General features: G+C 42.7%; 1 protein-coding gene and 2 long non-coding RNA genes across 4 annotated transcripts; all 3 read right to left on the reverse strand.

Annotated features, from left to right (window-relative positions):
• Positions 1-1,128: 1,128 nt before the first annotated feature.
• LOC106588284 (uncharacterized) lies at positions 1,129-6,414 on the reverse strand. Of its 2 annotated transcripts, XR_001324621.1 has the most exons (6): positions 6,280-6,414; positions 4,513-4,755; positions 3,513-3,621; positions 3,185-3,313; positions 1,534-1,617; positions 1,129-1,169 (listed from the first exon to the last, which is right to left on the reverse strand). It is a non-coding gene; the product is annotated as an uncharacterized lncRNA (long non-coding RNA). The 2 variants fall into 2 exon arrangements; XR_001324619.1 differs by having other exon boundaries at positions 3,513-4,755.
• Positions 6,415-13,297: 6,883 nt separating this feature from the next.
• LOC106588283 (uncharacterized) lies at positions 13,298-16,355 on the reverse strand. The gene is made up of 8 exons (XM_045709194.1): positions 16,250-16,355; positions 15,909-16,151; positions 15,546-15,592; positions 14,695-14,764; positions 14,518-14,607; positions 13,970-14,068; positions 13,547-13,651; positions 13,298-13,432 (listed from the first exon to the last, which is right to left on the reverse strand). The coding sequence occupies exons 2-8, from the start codon at positions 16,098-16,100 to the stop codon at positions 13,298-13,300; spliced, it is 738 nt and encodes a 245-aa protein (XP_045565150.1). The 5' UTR covers positions 16,101-16,151; positions 16,250-16,355.
• A 291-nt stretch (positions 16,356-16,646) lies between these two features.
• Positions 16,647-17,443, reverse strand: LOC123730973 (uncharacterized). The gene is made up of 3 exons (XR_006762467.1): positions 17,354-17,443; positions 16,966-17,070; positions 16,647-16,716 (listed from the first exon to the last, which is right to left on the reverse strand). It is a non-coding gene; the product is annotated as an uncharacterized lncRNA (long non-coding RNA).
• Positions 17,444-18,099: the final 656 nt, after the last annotated feature.

The raw sequence follows: 18,099 nt of genomic DNA on the forward strand, positions 1-18,099 counted from the left end.
TCCGCAGAGAGGGAGGAAGATTCAGGAGGGAGGAGAAGGTGGCAAAGAGCTTCCTAGGGTGCTTGGAATTTAAAGTGGTAGAAAGTGGCTTTAGCAGCAGAGACAGAAGAGGAAAATGTAGAGAGGAGGGAGTGAAAGGATGCCAGGTCCGCAGGGAGGCGAGTTTTCCTCCATTTCCGCTCGGCTGCCCGGAGCCCTGTTCTGTGAGCTCGCAATGAGTCGTCGAGCCACGGAGCAGGAGGGGAGGACTGAGCCAGCCTGGAGGATAGGGGACATAGAGAGTCAAAGGATGCAGAAAGGGAGGAGAGGAGGGTTGAGGAGGCAGAATCAGGAGATTGGTTGGTTGGAGAAGGTTTGAGCAGAGGGAAGAGATGATAGGATGGAAGAGGAGAGAGTAGCGGGAGAGAGAGAGCGAAGGTTGCGACGGCGCAATACCATCCGAGTAGGGGCAGAGTGAGAAGTGTTGGATGAGAGCGAGAGGGAAAAGGATACAAGGTAGTGATCGGAGACTTGGAGGGGAGTTGCAATGAGATTAGTGGAAGAACAGCATCTAGTAAAGATGAGGTCAAGCGTATTGCCTGCCTTGTGAGTAGGGGGGAAGGTGAGAGAGTGAGGTCAAAAGAGGAGAGGAGTGGAAAGAAGGAGGCAGAGAGGAATGAGTCAAAGGTAGACGTGGGGAGGTTAAAGTCACCCAGACCTGTGAGGGGTGAGCCATCCTCAGGAAAGGAACTTATCAAGGCGTCAAGCTCATTGATGAACTCTCCAAGGGAACCTGGAGGGCGATAAATGATAAGGATGTTAAGCTTGAAAGGGCTGGTAACTGACAGCATGGAATTCAAAGCAGGCGATAGACAGATGGGTCAGGGGAGGAAGAGAGAATGTCCACTTGGGAGAGATGAGGATTCCAGTGCCACCACCCCGCTGGCCAGATGCTCTCGGGGTATGCGAGAACAAGTGGGCAGACGAGGAGAGAGCAGTAGGAGTAGCAGTGTTATCTGTGGTAATCCATGTTTCCGTCAGCGCCAAGAAGTCGAGGGACTGGAGGGTAGCATAGGCTGAGATGAACTCTGCCTTGTTGGCCGGAGACCTGGAACTCCACGTGGGTCGTGCGCGCTGGGACCACCAGGTTAGAGTGGCAGCGGCCACGCGGTGTGAAGCGTTTGTATGGCCTGTGCAGAGGGGAGAGAACAGGGATAGACAGACACATAGTTGACAGGCTACAGAAGAGGCTACGCTAATGCAAAGGAGATTGGAATGACAAGTGGACTACACGTCTCGAATGTTCAGAAAGTTAAGCTTACGTTGCAAAAATCTTATTGACTAAAATGACACAGTACTGCTGGCTGGTGAAGTAGGCTAGATAGCAGTGGCTGCGTTGTTGACTTTGTTTGAAAGTGTAGCTGGCTAGGTAACCTCGATAATTACTCTAAACTACTCAATTATCTTTGATACAAAGGCAGCTATGTAGCTAGCTAAAAAATTGCTCAGATCAAACAAATCAGACTGTTGTAATGTAATGAAATGTAATATTACCTGCGGAGCGAAGTGCAGCACGACTACTCGCTCCAAAGCCTACAGGGAAAATATCTGCCAGCAATTTGTTGGATCCATTGAAACCTGCAAACATATGTTTGGTTCTTTTGTTCAGTAGTGTGTATAGCAGTGATTCTCAACCTTTTTTGGGTACAGGAACCCCTGCATATTTTGAGGCAAGGCAGGCAAGGTTTTGAGCTGTCCTCAGGGACCTCCACCCCCTCTATATTATATGTAAAGTTATTGGAACCCTTGTGGTACTGAATACATTCATTACACGGCCCCACTGCAATTACACCAGGGCCACGGACTCCTGTTTGAGAACCCCTGGTGTATAGTATGATATTTGTTCTTTTGTTTAGTAGTTTAGTACACTTACTAATTATTAATTTAGTTATTTTATTTAAAAAGCCTTCCCTGTAGCTCAGTTGGTAGAGCATGGTGTTTGCAACACCAGGGTTGTGGGTTCGATTCCCACGGGGGGCCAGCACAGAAAAAAATAAAATATATGAAATGTATGCATTCACTACTGTAAGTCGCTCTGGATAAGAGCGTCTGCTAAATGACTAAAATGTAAATGTAAATGTAAAATGGCATACTTTGTGTGACATACTTGTCCATAGCTGCTGTTTGAAGAGTTGAGACACTGACTGAACAATAAATAAGTATTTTTGAAGGATATTTTTGATTTATTTGGGTTATTCATTGAAGTAGCTTTTAGAACTGTACTTATTTTGAGCTTTTTGTTCTTGTAAAGCTATTGTAGTAGACTCAGGCCAGTGGCACATATTTAATGACTATATAAATGTATCAGAAAAAGTCAAATAAAAAGGTCATTTCAATACGGAGACCAACTTCGATGGTTCTCAATGGAGATTATTTTAGATGAGATCACACCATGTTCATTGTATTTATGAAAACTGCACCCATACAGAGTGTACAGTACCATTGCCACCTAGTGGCCTTTCTTGGCATTTCTGGTTGTAAATACAAAGACCAGCATACATACTGGACTGATAAGGAAAACTGCTATAACCATTAGTCCTAGAAGTATTATAATGTTTTAAACATTTGAACAAGTTGAGACAACCCTTCGGTCAACTACTGTACCTATCAATTATCCAGTTGTAGTAATTATGGTTCCTCAATATACATTAAACATATTACAACGTAGGCTGTGTTACAGCACTACTTTTGGTGTCCCCCTCAGGAATTGCTCTTGAGAAAATCTCATGTAATTGTCCCCTCCAAAGTTGATATCAGATTTTCGCCCCTGCACGTATTGTAATGTTTTTAAAACTGCCTATGCAGCAGCTAATGGGGATCCATAATAAATACAAAGTCTAGATATGCAGCCATTTTGACATGTACCCATAAGTTTACAACACCCTTCTATGGATTCTATTTCTATGGGGACAATGCAACAAGCTGCCTAAATCGCGGGTTTCCCGGCAATGCAAGATGGGAGTAACTATATAATTTTGCCAAATGTGGTTTAATTTATATTTCCTGCGGCTATGGTTGTACCTCTGCACAACACCATCCACCGTTTTCACTGCAATAGAAAAAAAGAACAAACCCCCCCCCAAACAATTCATATTTGTAAGGTAGTACAATTGGGTAGTTTGTGTAAAAATGTTTCTTCACCCACCCTCAGGCTCTTCACTTCTTTGGGAAATGTTCCTCCTCAGAGACAGGAATGACGAGTCCCCTGGTTGATTCCCCCTTGCTGCTCGAGTCCCTGCCTGATTCCAGCACGTAGCCTACTGCTGGTCAGACCCTACACACAGAGTAACAATAACATTTGTGAACTATTTAACCCTAACCCCATCTCAAAACATGCACAATGACTATGTAAAAAGAGTAACATAGCGTTTGAAATCATGACACTCATAACAATCCAGTCCACCTGTTAATATTAGGACAGATTAATTCTCAACCTTTATTTAAATGTTAAAGTTAATTCAAAGATGATGCACCTCTTAGGGATGCCAGCTGGCTTTTCAAGGTGGTCATGGTGTCCAGCAGCACTTTTTTTTTGTATTTTTCTGCCTGTAGCTCAGCTCTCAGCTTTAGGACTTCAAGGGCCTTTGGGTCGGCAGTGAAACACATATACATTTTAAGTCCGAACTCCTGCCCACCAGACTGCTTCCCTCTCAAATCAAATCGAAGTGAGGCTATTATAGGTTCCCTGTGTATTGTATAACCACAACTTGTTAGTGGGATATTTTAATGACCATCCCCCACTTCAAAAAAAGTGTTTGAATGAAAACTGCAAAATCCCAGTTATTTTTCATATTTTGCCTACATTTTAACACACTAGCATCAATTTAGACACTGAAATGGGCAATCACAATAGTAAAAAAAATTCAACATCCTTACAAACGATGCTTGTGTTTAAATTGCTCACTGCCGACAGACAACTTCTTCCAGGTTGGATCACAATTTCCAAATCATTTCCCTTCATCATATTGACCATGCTGTGTACTGAAGTAACTATAACGTACCAAATTACCATAGCCTAATAGGCAATGTAATTACTAATATTCTTTAGATTCACTGCAGCAAATTAAAAAAAAGACAATACATTAAATGAGACATGTTCTCAGCTAAATTCTTCGGCCACCATAGTTTCATCTTTAAATCATTAATGAAATGAGTTCCCATCAGAGACATCGTGTGCTGACATTGTGGTTTCTGCATTATGATCCATTTACATGACACCACCAATATATGGCTGATTCTCATTATCTGGCTGAACCCCTTCTATTACTCATTAAACTGAAAATAAAGTCATTTGATTTTGAACATATAGGCTTCAATTCATTCTATAGCAATTTACCTAAGCCTTAGCACTAGCAACAGGCTTGTCATCATAATTATGAACTAGCCTAAATGTAATTAATTCTGGAAGGTGTTACTTTCCTTGCTTGTTGGTAATGTATTGTTAGTTTGTAATGTCAAAGATTATCTATATACCTCTGGTAATGTCTAATTTTGTCTGGATTCTATAATTTATAGACGGTTTGTGTTGGGGACAAATCTTTTGACTTTTGTCCGACCATTGGGCTCTTCCTCCCTCTCTCGGTCTCTGTGCTGTGCGGAACACCTAGGCTGCTGTTGCTGGGCTGGGAGAACAGAGAGTTTGTGGACCCGGCTGTATGGCCCTCTGTAGGCACCCCTGGGTCCCTGCTCGGCTCTTTTTAGATGGGGACGTCTTCACTGAAGGGGGAAGAGGGAGATTAGATGTTTATTATCCCAAGCTTGGGAAATTTCTTTGGCATGTTAAACTTCACAACATCATAAAAACACAAACTATCATGAAACGTCAAATATGTAATACAAATACATAAGAACAGAGGGGTGGGATGAATTCTACTCTGGCTGCATTCCTGTTCTCTTTCCTTTTCCTTAAGTGTGCACTCATTCACTCCCCTCATGCATTTCAAAGCATTGGATTGGTGCAAGCATGGCTGGAAGGAGTTCCCCACCATATTCCTCACATCAGTCAATTCCTTTAAAATACATGAGGGGGAGTGCACACTTTAGGGGAATCCAAAAAGGAATTGAAGGTCAATTGCCCCTCATAACAAACGTACTTCTGACAATCCCTGTACTTCAAGTGTACAGCCTGCATCCTTGATGACAAGAGAAATTGAATGTAAATCGCATTAACACAAATTACAAGAGAGCTGTAACAAGGCCTCCTAGTAGGAGGGGGGGGGGTGTAGGAATCAGGAGCAGGAGCAGAGAAGTTTCAGTGGCACACAACTTTTAATCAGGCGGTCCCAAAGGCACAATACAAACACATGGGGAAAAACCGCACAAACGTAGTCGCCACCCACAGGGAAAAACCGCACACACGGAGGAGAAACCTCGACCCCGTGGTGCAGGCACGCACCCCTTACAAGCAAATACACAACAAATAATCCCGCACAAAGCCTAGCCTGCAGCGGGGTGTATATAAACCCACCGAAATCAACTAAACTGAACACAGGTGTGAAAAAACAGACAAACGAAAAGGAAAATGGGATCGGTGGCAGCTAGTAGGCCGGCGACGACGACCGCCGAGCACCGCCCGAACAGGGAGAGGAGCCACCTTCGGTGGAAGTCGTGACAAGAGCAGTGCTCTGTTTAGAGTAAAACACGTGTTGCATCGACCTGCCTGTCGCTAAATACTGTACTAACTGCTTTACCCACCAAACAGCAGCTAAAGATTGTCTATCTCTAAAGTTCTGCGTAAAACGCATGTGTTGCACCGACCAAACAGTGCTTAAACTGTCCCATCGGTTCTGTTCAGAGTAAAACTTGCGTGTTGCACCGACCAAACTGCAGCTAAAAACTGTCTAATAGCTCTAAATTTAAGTGAAACACACGTAGCACAGACCAACTGCCGCTAACTGTCTGCCAACAGCTAGCTTTTCAGAGTAAAACATGTCACACTGACTAACCTGCTGGTAGTAGTCAGTAAAGTCCGCTAGCTACCGACTTAAGTTAATACCGCTCTGTTGAAAATGTAAAACAGGTGATGCACTGATCCTCTGAGCATACATACTGTCCATAAAACACAAAAAGTGGTATAACTTAATGTTACTGTAGCTAGCTAATTAGCTCTAGCTAGATGCTCACATTAGCATCTGACTATGCAAATCGTGCAGTAACAGTAAGGCTACAATGCTAGCTAGTTGTAATATTTCTCAACAGTTTTAATTTGCATACAAAGATCACCAATAACAATGAACTTACCTCGAATTCTAATTACATTTAGAAATGAAGAAATTCTGTGAATGACTTCTGATGCTGGACGGATCCACACTCTCGATCTGTCCACTCCTTCCATTCACGAGACACTTGCCAATGGCGGCAAAATCTAAATTTAACCAGCATTAGTGGGCGTGGTCATGCTGTTTTACGCCAATAGAATTTTATCTGCATTTTTGCTCCCACTCTAGCGGCCGCTGGTAATAATTACTCTAAAATGATTTCATTTCACTATTTGAGAGGAAAATAATTTTAACTCCAGAAAAAACAGTGTCTATCAGAATGGATAGACTTACAGAGAAAGGAACACACAAGGGTCCAGACCAAGGGATTAAAGCCAGACAGGGCCACTGCCCAACCTCCTCATCCACATACTAAGGAACAAGACAGGATCAATTTAAGAGTCAGTTTGAATGATACGCTGGTATAGAAGTGACAGACTAGTATTGAGAGGATCGCAAGAGGAGGCCACTGCAGTGATAGATTCTAAGACAATTGGCATTTGAAATACAGAGGTCAGTTGGAATGTCAGATTGTTATTGAACCAATATTGCTAATGAAGCAGTATTGTTATTGCCTGGGTGCCAGTCTGTTTCAGTTCTCTGACAACTCCTTATGGGATTGTTAAGCCAATACCATTTTGCAACGAGGGAATTGGCAAGAGAGCAGAAACAGCCTGACACCCAGGCTATTGATATTGATGTCTTATTCTTATCAGAGACAGGGGACATGTTAATGTGTACTATCTATACTATAACACTGTAAGCCTCTCAGCTGGGGGACGATCTCTCAAATTTTGTGCTAATTTTCTTCATTTTAGGCTCAAAAGAAGTGTGTTGTCCTCTTACATACCACTGGCAATTTTATATTCCGCTGTGTTTGTATTTATGTTTATTTTCCCGTTTTATGTGTTTGGAATGGCACGGTTACGACAGGAGATTCAGCTGTCATAATGTAAATGGTGTAAGCAGTTGTAGGCCTATTTTTTTTATCAGAATGACTACATTACCCCTAATGCTCATCGACTAGACATTCGAAATTACCATGGCAATTATGCATCACAAAAGTAATACAAATGCATGCAACATGCAGGATTTGCCAGTATCCAAGGTATCCAATCAACTGCGTTGCTGCGCTTATGGCCTATGGGCAGGTGTGTAAAATCTTTAACTGCATTATCTCATGACCCGCTGCCCTGTTTCCCCCAAGTCTTAAACTAACCCTAATTACCATACCAGAGAGCATAATTTAGCCTCAGAGGATCAATACCATCTGTAAAAAAAATGCTGTGGATTGTGTGTAAACCTAATCAGAATTGTATACAGTCGGTAAGCCCGCCGCAAAATGGGCAGCATGCGCAGCAAATATCAAACAGCAGACTGTTGGGTAGCGGCTGTCAGTAAAACAGCAGCTAAAATAGCCTGGCCTTTTGCAATATTTCAAAATACAATCATGGGAAAAACTATTTGGAAAATAAATGACTACCCCTGAAATGAGAAGACTAATCTGTCTGTAGTTAGGCTACATAAATATTTTATGAAGTCCCTCCCAGCATCCCCAACTCTAAACATCTTCCCCGGGCCTTCCTGCGGCTATGCCTATGCCATTTTTAAATAGGCCTATATGTGGACAACATGGGTTCAGGGTAGGCCAATCACAAAATCGAAATATTATATTTTAAATAGAAAGCAAGTGCCATGATTCCACAGATTTGATTTTTAAATGCTCCAGAGTTGAGAATATTGCTTTATATAGAGACCAAAAAGATGAACAGATGAACACATTTTTGATTTGTAGGAAGGGGAATTGCGTTGAATGAAATTATTATTTTTGAATGATTTGCTGCCCATAACGGCAAGGTACCGCTAGTTACAGTACTAATAATCTATGACCCTCTAATAATGTGATTGGCTATCTGCAGGTGCTGACCATTGGTTAAGCACTAGTTTCCCAGATTCAGTGAGGTCAAAGGGGTAATAGGGTACAGCCATCAAAATAAGGAAATTCTCCCAATAAGATCAGATGAGCTTTTGTTAATAGTGTGAATGGTTACCTGCGTGTTTAACACTGTCAGCTCTCTCACCAGAATCCTCCCAGCACAGGTGAGATAGTAGACTGATTTGGGCTTGGAGATGACAGGCTATGAGGAAGAGGGAATATGTTCAAAGGCATTTTTTTATTATATTGTTTTATAGAAAACTAGTGACTTGATGTTAATGTTTAATATCCTCTAGGAGGGTTACTTACTGGCTCTTGTAGTTGACCAGAAATTCATGTTGCTTCTTTGAAATCTGATGAATTTACAATCAGTACTATTACCTAGACAACTGTATTAATATTACAGAAGGCTACAATAAAAGTCCTAAAATAATCTACTTCTTGTGTGGTGGGACCCCTACTCATCTTGTACCAGGTAGGACAGAATTATTCTTCCAACATCCATTAGATTTGATGATGATTTAACCCCACTTGTTTTAATCAGAGCAGAGGCTTGTATCAAAACTCAGATGACCAATGGTGATTTGAACCCCATATTTATTCAAAATCTGCATAGGGGAGAGAGGGGTAATTTGAGCAAAAGGGGTGAGTTGAGCCACCCTCGTTTCTAGGAAACCATACACAAAATGAAGCGCTCATCATTTCATGGAGTCTATGAGGAAAGAAACCACATGGAAAAAGTGATAAACAAGTAAGGTCCAAAAAACAGATTTTCACCAAGTCAAATGAATGTATTGTGTTAGAGGTTTATGCTTGTCTCTAAACCAAAATATATCACTTTAAGATTGTTCTATACATCAGTTGGGGTCTCTAGAAGCTTTAATATGCCCTGCGATGAACCATGAAACTGGCAAAGCGTCAATACAGGGCTAAGATTGAATCATAATACACCGGCTCCGACGCTCGTCTTATGTGGCAGGGCTTGCAAACTATTACAGACCACAAAGGGAAGCACAGCCGCGAGCTGCCCAGTGACATGAGCCTACCAGACGAGCTAAATCACTTCTATGCTCGTTTCGAGGCAAGCAACACTGAGGCATGCATGAGAGCATCATGAGAGAGCATGACTGTGTGATCACACTCTCCGTAGCCGATGTGAGTAAGACCTTTAAACAGGTCAACATGCACAAGGCTGCGGGGCCAGACGGTGGCAGGTGTCTTCACTGACATTTTCAACATGTCTGTGATTGAGTCTGTAATACCAACATGTTTCAAGCAGACCACCATAGTCCCTGTACCCAAGAAGACAAAGGCAACCTGCCTAAATGACTACAGACCCGTAGCACTCACGTCCGTAGCCATGAAGTGCTTTGAAAGGTTGGTAATGGCTCACATCAACACCATTATCCCATAAACCCTAGACCCACCGAATTTGCATACCACCCAAACAGATCCACAGATGATGCAATCTCTATTGCACTCCACACTGCCCTTTTCCACCTGGACAAAAGGAACACTTATGTGAGAATGCTATTCATTGACTACAGCTCAGCGTTCAACACCATAGTACCCTCAAAGCTCATCACTAAGCTAAGGATCCTGGGACTAAACACCTCCCTCTGCAACTGGATCCTGGACTTCCTGACGGGCCGCCCCCAGGTGGTGAGGGTAGGTAGCAACACATCTGCCACGTTGATCCTCAACACTGGAGCCCCCCAGGGGTGTGTGCTCAGTCCCCTCCTGTACTCCATGTTCACCCACGACTGCATGGCCAGGCACGACTCCAACACCATCTTACGTTTGCAGACGACACAACAGTGGTAGGCCTGATCACCAGCAATAACGAGACCGCCTATAGGGAGGAAGTCAGAGACCTGGCCGGGTGGTGCCAGAATAACAACGTATCCCTCAACGTAACCAAAACTAAGGAGATGATTGTGGACTACAGGAAAAGGAGGATCGAGCACACCCCAATTCTCATCGACGAGGGTGTAGTGGAGCAGGTTGAGAGCTTCAAGTTCCTTGGTGTCCACATCAACAACAAACTAGAATGGTGGAAACACACCAAGACAGTCGTGAAGAGGGCACGACAAAGCCTATTCCCCCTCAGGAAACTAAAAAGATTTGGCATGGGTCCTGAGATCCTCAAAAGGTTCTACAGCTGCAACATCGAGAGCATCCTGACCGGTTGCATCAATGCCTGGTACAGCAATTGCTCGGCCTCTGACCGCAAGGCACTACAGAGGGTAGTGCGTACGGCCAGTACATCACTGGGGCTAAGCTGCCTGCCATCCAGGACCTCTTCACCAGGCGGTGTCAGAGGAAGGCACTAAAAATTGTCAAGGACCCCAGCCACCCAGTCATAGACTGTTCTCTCTACTACCGCATGGCAAGCGGTACCAGACAAAACAGCTTCTCAACAGTTTTTACCCCCAAGCCATAAGACTCCTGAACAGCTAATCAAATGGCTACCCGGACAATTTGCATTGTGTGCCCCCCCAACCCCTCTTTTTATGCTGCTGCTACTCTCTGTTTAGCATATATGCATAGTCACTTTAACTATACATTCATGTACATACTACCTCAATTGGGCCGACCAACCAGTGCTCCCGCACATTGGCTAACCGGGCTATCTGCATTGTGTCCCACCCACCACCCGCCAACCCCTCTTTTATGCTACTGCTACTCTCTGTTCATCATATATGCATAGTCACTTTAACCATATCTACATGTACATACCACCTCAATCAGCCTGACTAACCGGTGTCTTTATGTAGCCTCGCTACTGTCATAGCCTCACTACTGTATATAGCCTGTCATTTTACTGTCGTTTTATATCTTTACCTACCTATTGTTCCCCTAATACCTTTTTTGCACTATTGGTTAGAGCCTGTAAGTAAGCATTTCACTGTAAGGTCTACACATGTTGTATTCCGCGCACGTGACAAATAAACTTTGATTTGATTTGATTCAGATCTGGGCTCTATCCCGGGCTGTGTCGCAGTGGTCCAAACAGTAGTGGTCCACTGTTTGGACCACCACCCAGGACAATGGATGACCACCCAGGACAATAAATCACAGCCGTGTATATCCCCCCCAAGCAGACACCTCAACGGCCCTGAAAGAACTTCATTGGACTCTACGTAAACTGGAAACCACATATCCTGAGGCTGCATTTATTGTAGCTGGGGATTTTAACAAAGTTAATCTGAAAACAAGGCTCCCAAAGTTTTATCAGCATATCGAATGCGCAACCTGGGCTGGCAGCATTCTGGATCATTGCTACTCTAAATTCCGCAACACAGACAAAGCCCTCCCTCGCCCTCCTTTCGGCAAATCTGACCACGACTCCATTTTGTTCCTCCCAGCCTATAGACAGAAACTAAAACAGGAAATGCCCGTGCTCACGTCTGTTCAGCGCTAGTCCGATCAATCTGATTCCACGCTTCAACATTGCTTCGATCACGTGGACTGGGATATGTTCCGGATAGCCTCAGACAACAACATTGATGTATACGCTGATTTGGTGAGCGAGTTTATTAGCAAGCACATCGGCGAAGTACCCACGATGACTATTAAAACCTTCCCCAACCAGAAACAGTGGATTGATGGCAACATTCACGCAAAACTGAAAGCGCGAATCACTGCTTTTAATCATGGCAAGGCGACCGGAAACATGACCGTGTCACGGTTGTCGAAAGGATCGGACCAAAGTGCAGCGTGGTTGTAGTTCCACATTTTATTAAATCCGTGAAACTTTGCAAAACATAAATAACTCAATTTACAAAACAACAAACCGTGATGCAGAGAGAAACAAACACTACTCAATAGATAATCACCCACGAAACCCAGGACGACTCTACTTTAATATGATCTCCAATCAGAGGTAACAAGGACCAGCTGCCTCCAACTGGAGATCAACCCCCCAAAAAAACATAGAAATAGAAAAACTAGAACTTAAACATAGAAATAGAAAACATAGAAAAACACAAAACACCCCCGTGACGCCTTGACCTAGTCTACCATAGAAAATCACATCTTACTATGGTCAGGACGTGACAGACCGAATACAAAGACTGTAGCTATTCCCTCCGCAAGGCAATCAAACAAGCTAAGCATCAGTATAGAGACAAAGTAGAGTCGCAATTAAACGGCTCAGACATGAGACGTATGCGGCAGGGTCTACAGTCAATCACGGATTACAAAAATAAAACCAGCCCCGTCGCAGACACCGACGTCTTGCTCCCAGACAAACTAAACAACTTCTTTGCTCACTTTGAGGACAACACAGTGCCATTGACACGGCCCGCTACCAAAACCTGCGGGCTCTCTTTCACCGGAGTCAACGTGAGTAACCCATTTAAACGTGTTAACCCTCGCAAGGCTGCTGGTCCAGACGGCATCCCTTGCCGCATCCTCAGAGCATGCGCAGACCAGCTGGCTGGTGAGTTTACAGACATATTAAATCAATCCGTATTCCAGTCGGCTGTTCCCACATGCTTCAAGAAGGCCACCATTTTTCCTGTTCTCAAGAAAGCTAAGGTAACTGAGCTAAATGACTATCCCCCCGTAGAACTCACTTCCGTCATTATGAAGTGCTTCGAGAGACTAGTCAAGGATCATATCACCTCTACCTTACCTGACACCCTAGACCCACTCCAATTTGTTAACCGCCCCAATAGGTCCACAGACGACGCAATTGCAATCACACTGCACAATGCCCTAACCCATCTGGACAAGAGGAATACCTTTGTAAGAATGCTGTTCATGGATTACAGCTCAGCATTTAACAGCATAGTACCCTCCAAACTACACTTGTGTGTGTATAAGGTAGTTGTTTTGAAATTGTTAGATTACGTGTTAGATTTTCCTGCACGGTCGGAACTAGAAGCACAAGCATTTCGCTACACTCGCATTAACATCTGCTAACCATGTGTTTGTGACCAATAAAATTTGATTTGATTTGTTTTGACATGATGTAAAATTAGTTTCAGATTGAAAGGTAATGTTTAAATGCAAAATACTTTTATTTTATGTTTGGGATCCTCAGCTCAGTTTGGGACCCTTAATCCAGGCTGGACAGGAGGAAGTCAACCTGCATTTCTAGATTCACCATCACCTGCCACGAGAGCCTCTGTGGGCTTTCATAGATGGACTCATCAAGGTTGAAGATGGAGTCCAACCACGCCTTCATCTGATCCTGACGACAACAGACACATCAACTATTATTTAATGACCAACTACAAAGATAAGGATGAACAAACCATCACACACAGTTCAGGATAGAGAGAGAGAGAGAGAGAGAGAAATGCACCTTAATGAGGAGGTAGAAGTTCCCAGCAGACTCTGTCCAGGCTCCTCCAGGAGGGCGAATCCTCATGATCACTTCCATGAGCAGATAAAAGAAGGTACCAGGCCTCTGGAGAAGGAACAGGGGACATAAGTGGGTGTCTACAGACCTGGTATGGCTACAGTGTGGATAGGGTAGATAAACAACAGGATGTTTACATTATTAGGGCCACTTACAGATGTTGGAAGAGATGTTTTTCCTTCTAGAAGGCTTAGTAGAACGAATTCATAAAATACATCCGTGAAGTTGATGTGGTTGATCTGAAGTCGAACAAATAAGATAATTACATCATTTTCATTGACAAGCACTTTAGAAAGTCTCATTGAGTAGATGTTGGATGAGCAGACGGTGCCTGCAGCTAACGCTCAAGCTTGTATGTAAACCTACTCCTACAAGAGCCATCTCCAGCTCTAGTCGCTCCCTGTTTGCTGGCTCATTAATGAAGTTCACCAGGATGTCATAGGCCTGCTGAAACTGCCTCACATCCTCAAAACAAAACAACCATAAAATTCCTTAGAACGTGGATCATAAACTCAAAGATTCAGGTCTGTAATTCTGACTGTTTGGCTTGTAAGACATTGGAACTTTTCAACTAAACCTTACGAATCACTATTGCCTAAATGTAAAACACTGGGCAAACACTGGTTGAATCAACGTTGTTTCCTTGTCATTTCAACAACAAAAATGTAATGTGATGATGTTGAATCAACATGGAAAACAGATTGTAATTGAAAAAAGTCATTAACGTATTTTTTTCACCCAACTTTTAACCTAAGTCCAATGACATGGTACATTTGTTTTATTGATTTCACATTGAATTCACATTAGTTGACAACTCAAATGTAACTAAAAACTACACGCTGAAATGACGTCTGTGCCCAGTGGGAACTATATATCTGGTCTGATGAATGCTGTACAATTATGTGAATGGTTACCTGCTGGTTGAGCTTGGACAGTCCACTCAACACCATCCTCCCAGCGTGGGTGAGGTAATTAAGGGAGGAACTGTCTGAGGATGTCAGAGCCTGTGAGAACAAGACAGTACATTTAGAAATAGTACACAAATGTACATCAAATGAAATTCAAATGGTGGTAAATTCACACTTTCTCACCTCCATAGCACGTCGGATACAGGCCAGCCTCAGAGAGAAGTTGGTTGTCCCTTGGTTTCCAAAGTAACTCCTGTAAATAGAAATGTTTGGAAACAAATGTGCAACATAGGAAGCTAAAGCATACATTAATGCCATGAGATTAGGATATCCTTTTATGTTACAACTGCAGGATTCAGAAAAACCATAGCAATGTAGGATCGTAATTTGATCACTCTTTTGTCACGAGAAACTTGTATTGTATTTCGGTTTTAAAAAGGCTTTTAAAGTTTGTAATTTCCACTTGGAAATTTCAGACTTGACTTGCCCTATCAACCCCTACAAAAATGTAAATTATAATCCACATAATAACTAATATTTCCTATGCCAAGAGTGTGGAAAGCTGTTATCATGGCAAAGGGGGGCTATTTGAAGAATATTAAACATACAATATATTTTTATTTGTTTAACATTTCTTTGGTTACTACATGATTCCATATGTGTTCTTTCATAGTTTTGATGTCTTCACTATTATTCTACAACGTAGAAAATAGTAAAAACAAAGAAAAACCCTTGAATGAGTAGGTAGGTGTTCGAAAACTTTTGACCGGTAGTGTATATAAAGTGTTTCAACTGTATATTTGAAATGCTAAAGGTGTCTTCTTTTTTAAGACCATATCCATGTGTGTGAGGTGCAGACTTTTGTTTCAAAGTAGATTTGTTAAAGACTACTAAGAAACATTGTGTGTGACCCTGATTTAGCCCCCTGCAGTAAAAGGTTATCAAGGTCCTACATCTGTATAACTACAATATAGGGGCAGATTATTTCATAGCAAATGTTTTTACTATAGATGAACACATGACAGCAAACTCACCACAGCTGGGGCACATCTGCAACATTATGTTGCTCCTCCACAAACTCCTAAAACAGACATCACATTAACATCAACTCTGGGCTCCCAAGGTAAGTCAGTTAAGAATTTGTTCTTAACTAACTTACCTAGATAATTAAATTAAATAAATACTAAACTGCATTTCACCTGCAACTGAAGCGGACAAAACATTCAGTGACATCATAACAATACTTTCATTTTGACCTAAAAACTTGCCCCTATACAGACAATACGAACCTGTTGACACCAAAACACTGTGTTTGGAACACAATGACACTTAGACACACAAGTACAAATGTCAGGAAAACAAAGAAAAAGGGTTATTGACTGTAGAAAGAGTTTTACCTGAGGAGTGCTGTCAGGGGTCTGGTCCTGGGCCTGGTCCTGGGTGAAGTGGTAAGGTGGAGGGGAATCGGAAGGGAATGGGGGAGGCGGAGGGGGAGGTGGAGAATCCTGGGGGAACTGGTGAGAGGAGCCAGAGGACGGCTCATGAGGGATGGTGATAATGTCAGAGGTAGAGAACTGATACGCCATCATGTCATCCCCCCTCTCCTGGAACCCCTCCACTGTGGTGGAGATATCCACCTGCTGTTTAACAAACAACACCGTCAGCCCAACCACAATGTTGAAAACCCCTCAACCAAACACTGAAATAAATCCTACCGCAGAGAAACAACGAGGCATACCTGGGCGTCCTCATAATAGGTGAACTCTAACCTCCTCTTGACGAGGCAAGACCTGAGTCCATGGATCCTTCTACCAAGGAACTAAAAATGAGGATAGAAATTCAAATGTATCATTTCATTTTGTCAACATTTATTTAAATAGGTAAATGGACATTTGCCACTTTCCATTTTTTGTTATGAAAGTGTTTGACTGTACCTTAATACCAGTCACCTCCTTGTTGGTGAGGACCACCTGGACAATACCCTTTCAAAGAGACACAGGGAAAAATTACATTTCATTCAGGATATATAAGTAGCTCCATATTTTGTGCATCATTTGACATAAATCAGGTGCATTTGAGATGAAAGATCAGTTGAGAATCTCTCACCCATGGGTCCATGATTTTTTCCTGAATGACTCTGCTCCACCACAGCTGTTTCTCCACTCCCCTCACAATGCACAGGTGATGCATGTCCTCTTCATTTTGCTATAAAGAAAAACGGCTTCAGTCTGCACACCTCTCTGTATATTTTAGCTGTATATTTCTATATCATTTGCCAGGCGTTTTCAGTTTGGACTATCACCACTGGCAGTGATATAGAGCCCACATGCTGTTCGTACAACAACTTCACCCTAGGTTTCAATTAGGACCAGACATACAAAAGAAAACCCAGAGACAAATGGGAGTTAAAACACACAGGTGTGTTCCCAAATGTTAAGAATATGTCTGAAGTACCTGCACTCGTCCATAACGGATTATCCAGGTATGGAAATGAAATGAACCCCAGTTCCCAACCAGCTGCATCTTCTCATAGGGAAAACCAGAGTCTTCACTATTTGGCTGCAAAACAAAGACATCCCTTAAGTATAGAGCTTTCTCTGAGATTAATAATAAACAGACCAAGGGATTAAAGCCAGACAAGGCCACTGCCCAACCTCCTCATCCACATACTAAGGAACAAGAATGACAGACTGGTAGCCTATAGGAGTGACAGACTGGTATAGGGAGGATCACAAGAGGAGGCCACTGCATTATAGATTCTAAAAGAATTGTCAGTTGAACTACACAGGTCTGTGTTCAAAGGTTAAGGAAACATCTGAAGTATCTGCATATGAATGGATACCTGTTCAGTTTGAGAAGACAGTTCCTCCCACACCATCCTCCCAACAGGAGTGAAACAGATGAGAACAGGCTGATCCCTCATGAACATCTGGGAGAAAATGAGGGAACAGACCGCAAAGTATTTCACTACCATAGTGGATACTGAAGGTAATCCTTCCTGTTAGATAAAAGGAGCTTTGTCCAATAATCTGCATGGTTACCTGTGTGTTTAACACTGCCAGCTCTCTCACTAACATCCTCCCAGCAAGGGTAAGGTAATAAGTCAGCTGCAGTTGTAAAAAATATGGAATATGTTTACAGAAATGTATTTCCATATTGTTCTTCAGAAAACGTCATGTTTGTGTTTAAGCTACATAAATCAGTCATAAGACCAGAGAGAAGACAAGAGAGTATCAGTACTGTTGGACTTACAGAGCTGGGAACCCACAGAGGTCCAGACCAAGGGACTAAAGCCAGACAGGGCCGCTGCCCAACCTCCTCATCCACAAACTAAGGAATAAATCAGGATCCATTTTCAAGTCAGTAAAATTACAGTTTGAATTGATTGTTATTAAACCAGTCCTGATAATGAAGCAGTATTGTTATAGCCTGGGTGCCAGGCGGTTTCAGCTCTCTGACAACTCCTTATGGGATTATCATGCAAATATACTTTTGCCAAGATGGAATTGGCAAGAGAGCAGAAACCGACCAGTACCCAGACTATTGATAGGCCTACAGTATTCTTACCTGAACAAGGACTGGGTCCTC

The sequence above is a fragment of the Salmo salar genome, chromosome ssa27 (assembly GCF_905237065.1).
Source record: "Salmo salar chromosome ssa27, Ssal_v3.1, whole genome shotgun sequence".
NCBI classification, from domain to species: Eukaryota; Metazoa; Chordata; class Actinopteri; order Salmoniformes; family Salmonidae; genus Salmo; species Salmo salar.

Bases quoted from the DNA above. Each gene is read 5' to 3' on its own strand.
- LOC106588283 (XM_045709194.1), bottom strand. From the start codon at position 16,100: ATGATGGCGTATCAGTTCTCTACCTCTGACATTATCACCATCCCTCAT. The intron at 14,765-15,545 runs GTGAGTTTGCTG...TTCTATTTACAG, and splicing joins GCAGATGTGCCCCAGCTGTG to GAGTTACTTTGGAAACCAAG. The intron at 14,608-14,694 runs GTGAGAAAGTGT...TTGTTCTCACAG, and splicing joins GTATCCGACGTGCTATGGAG to GCTCTGACATCCTCAGACAG.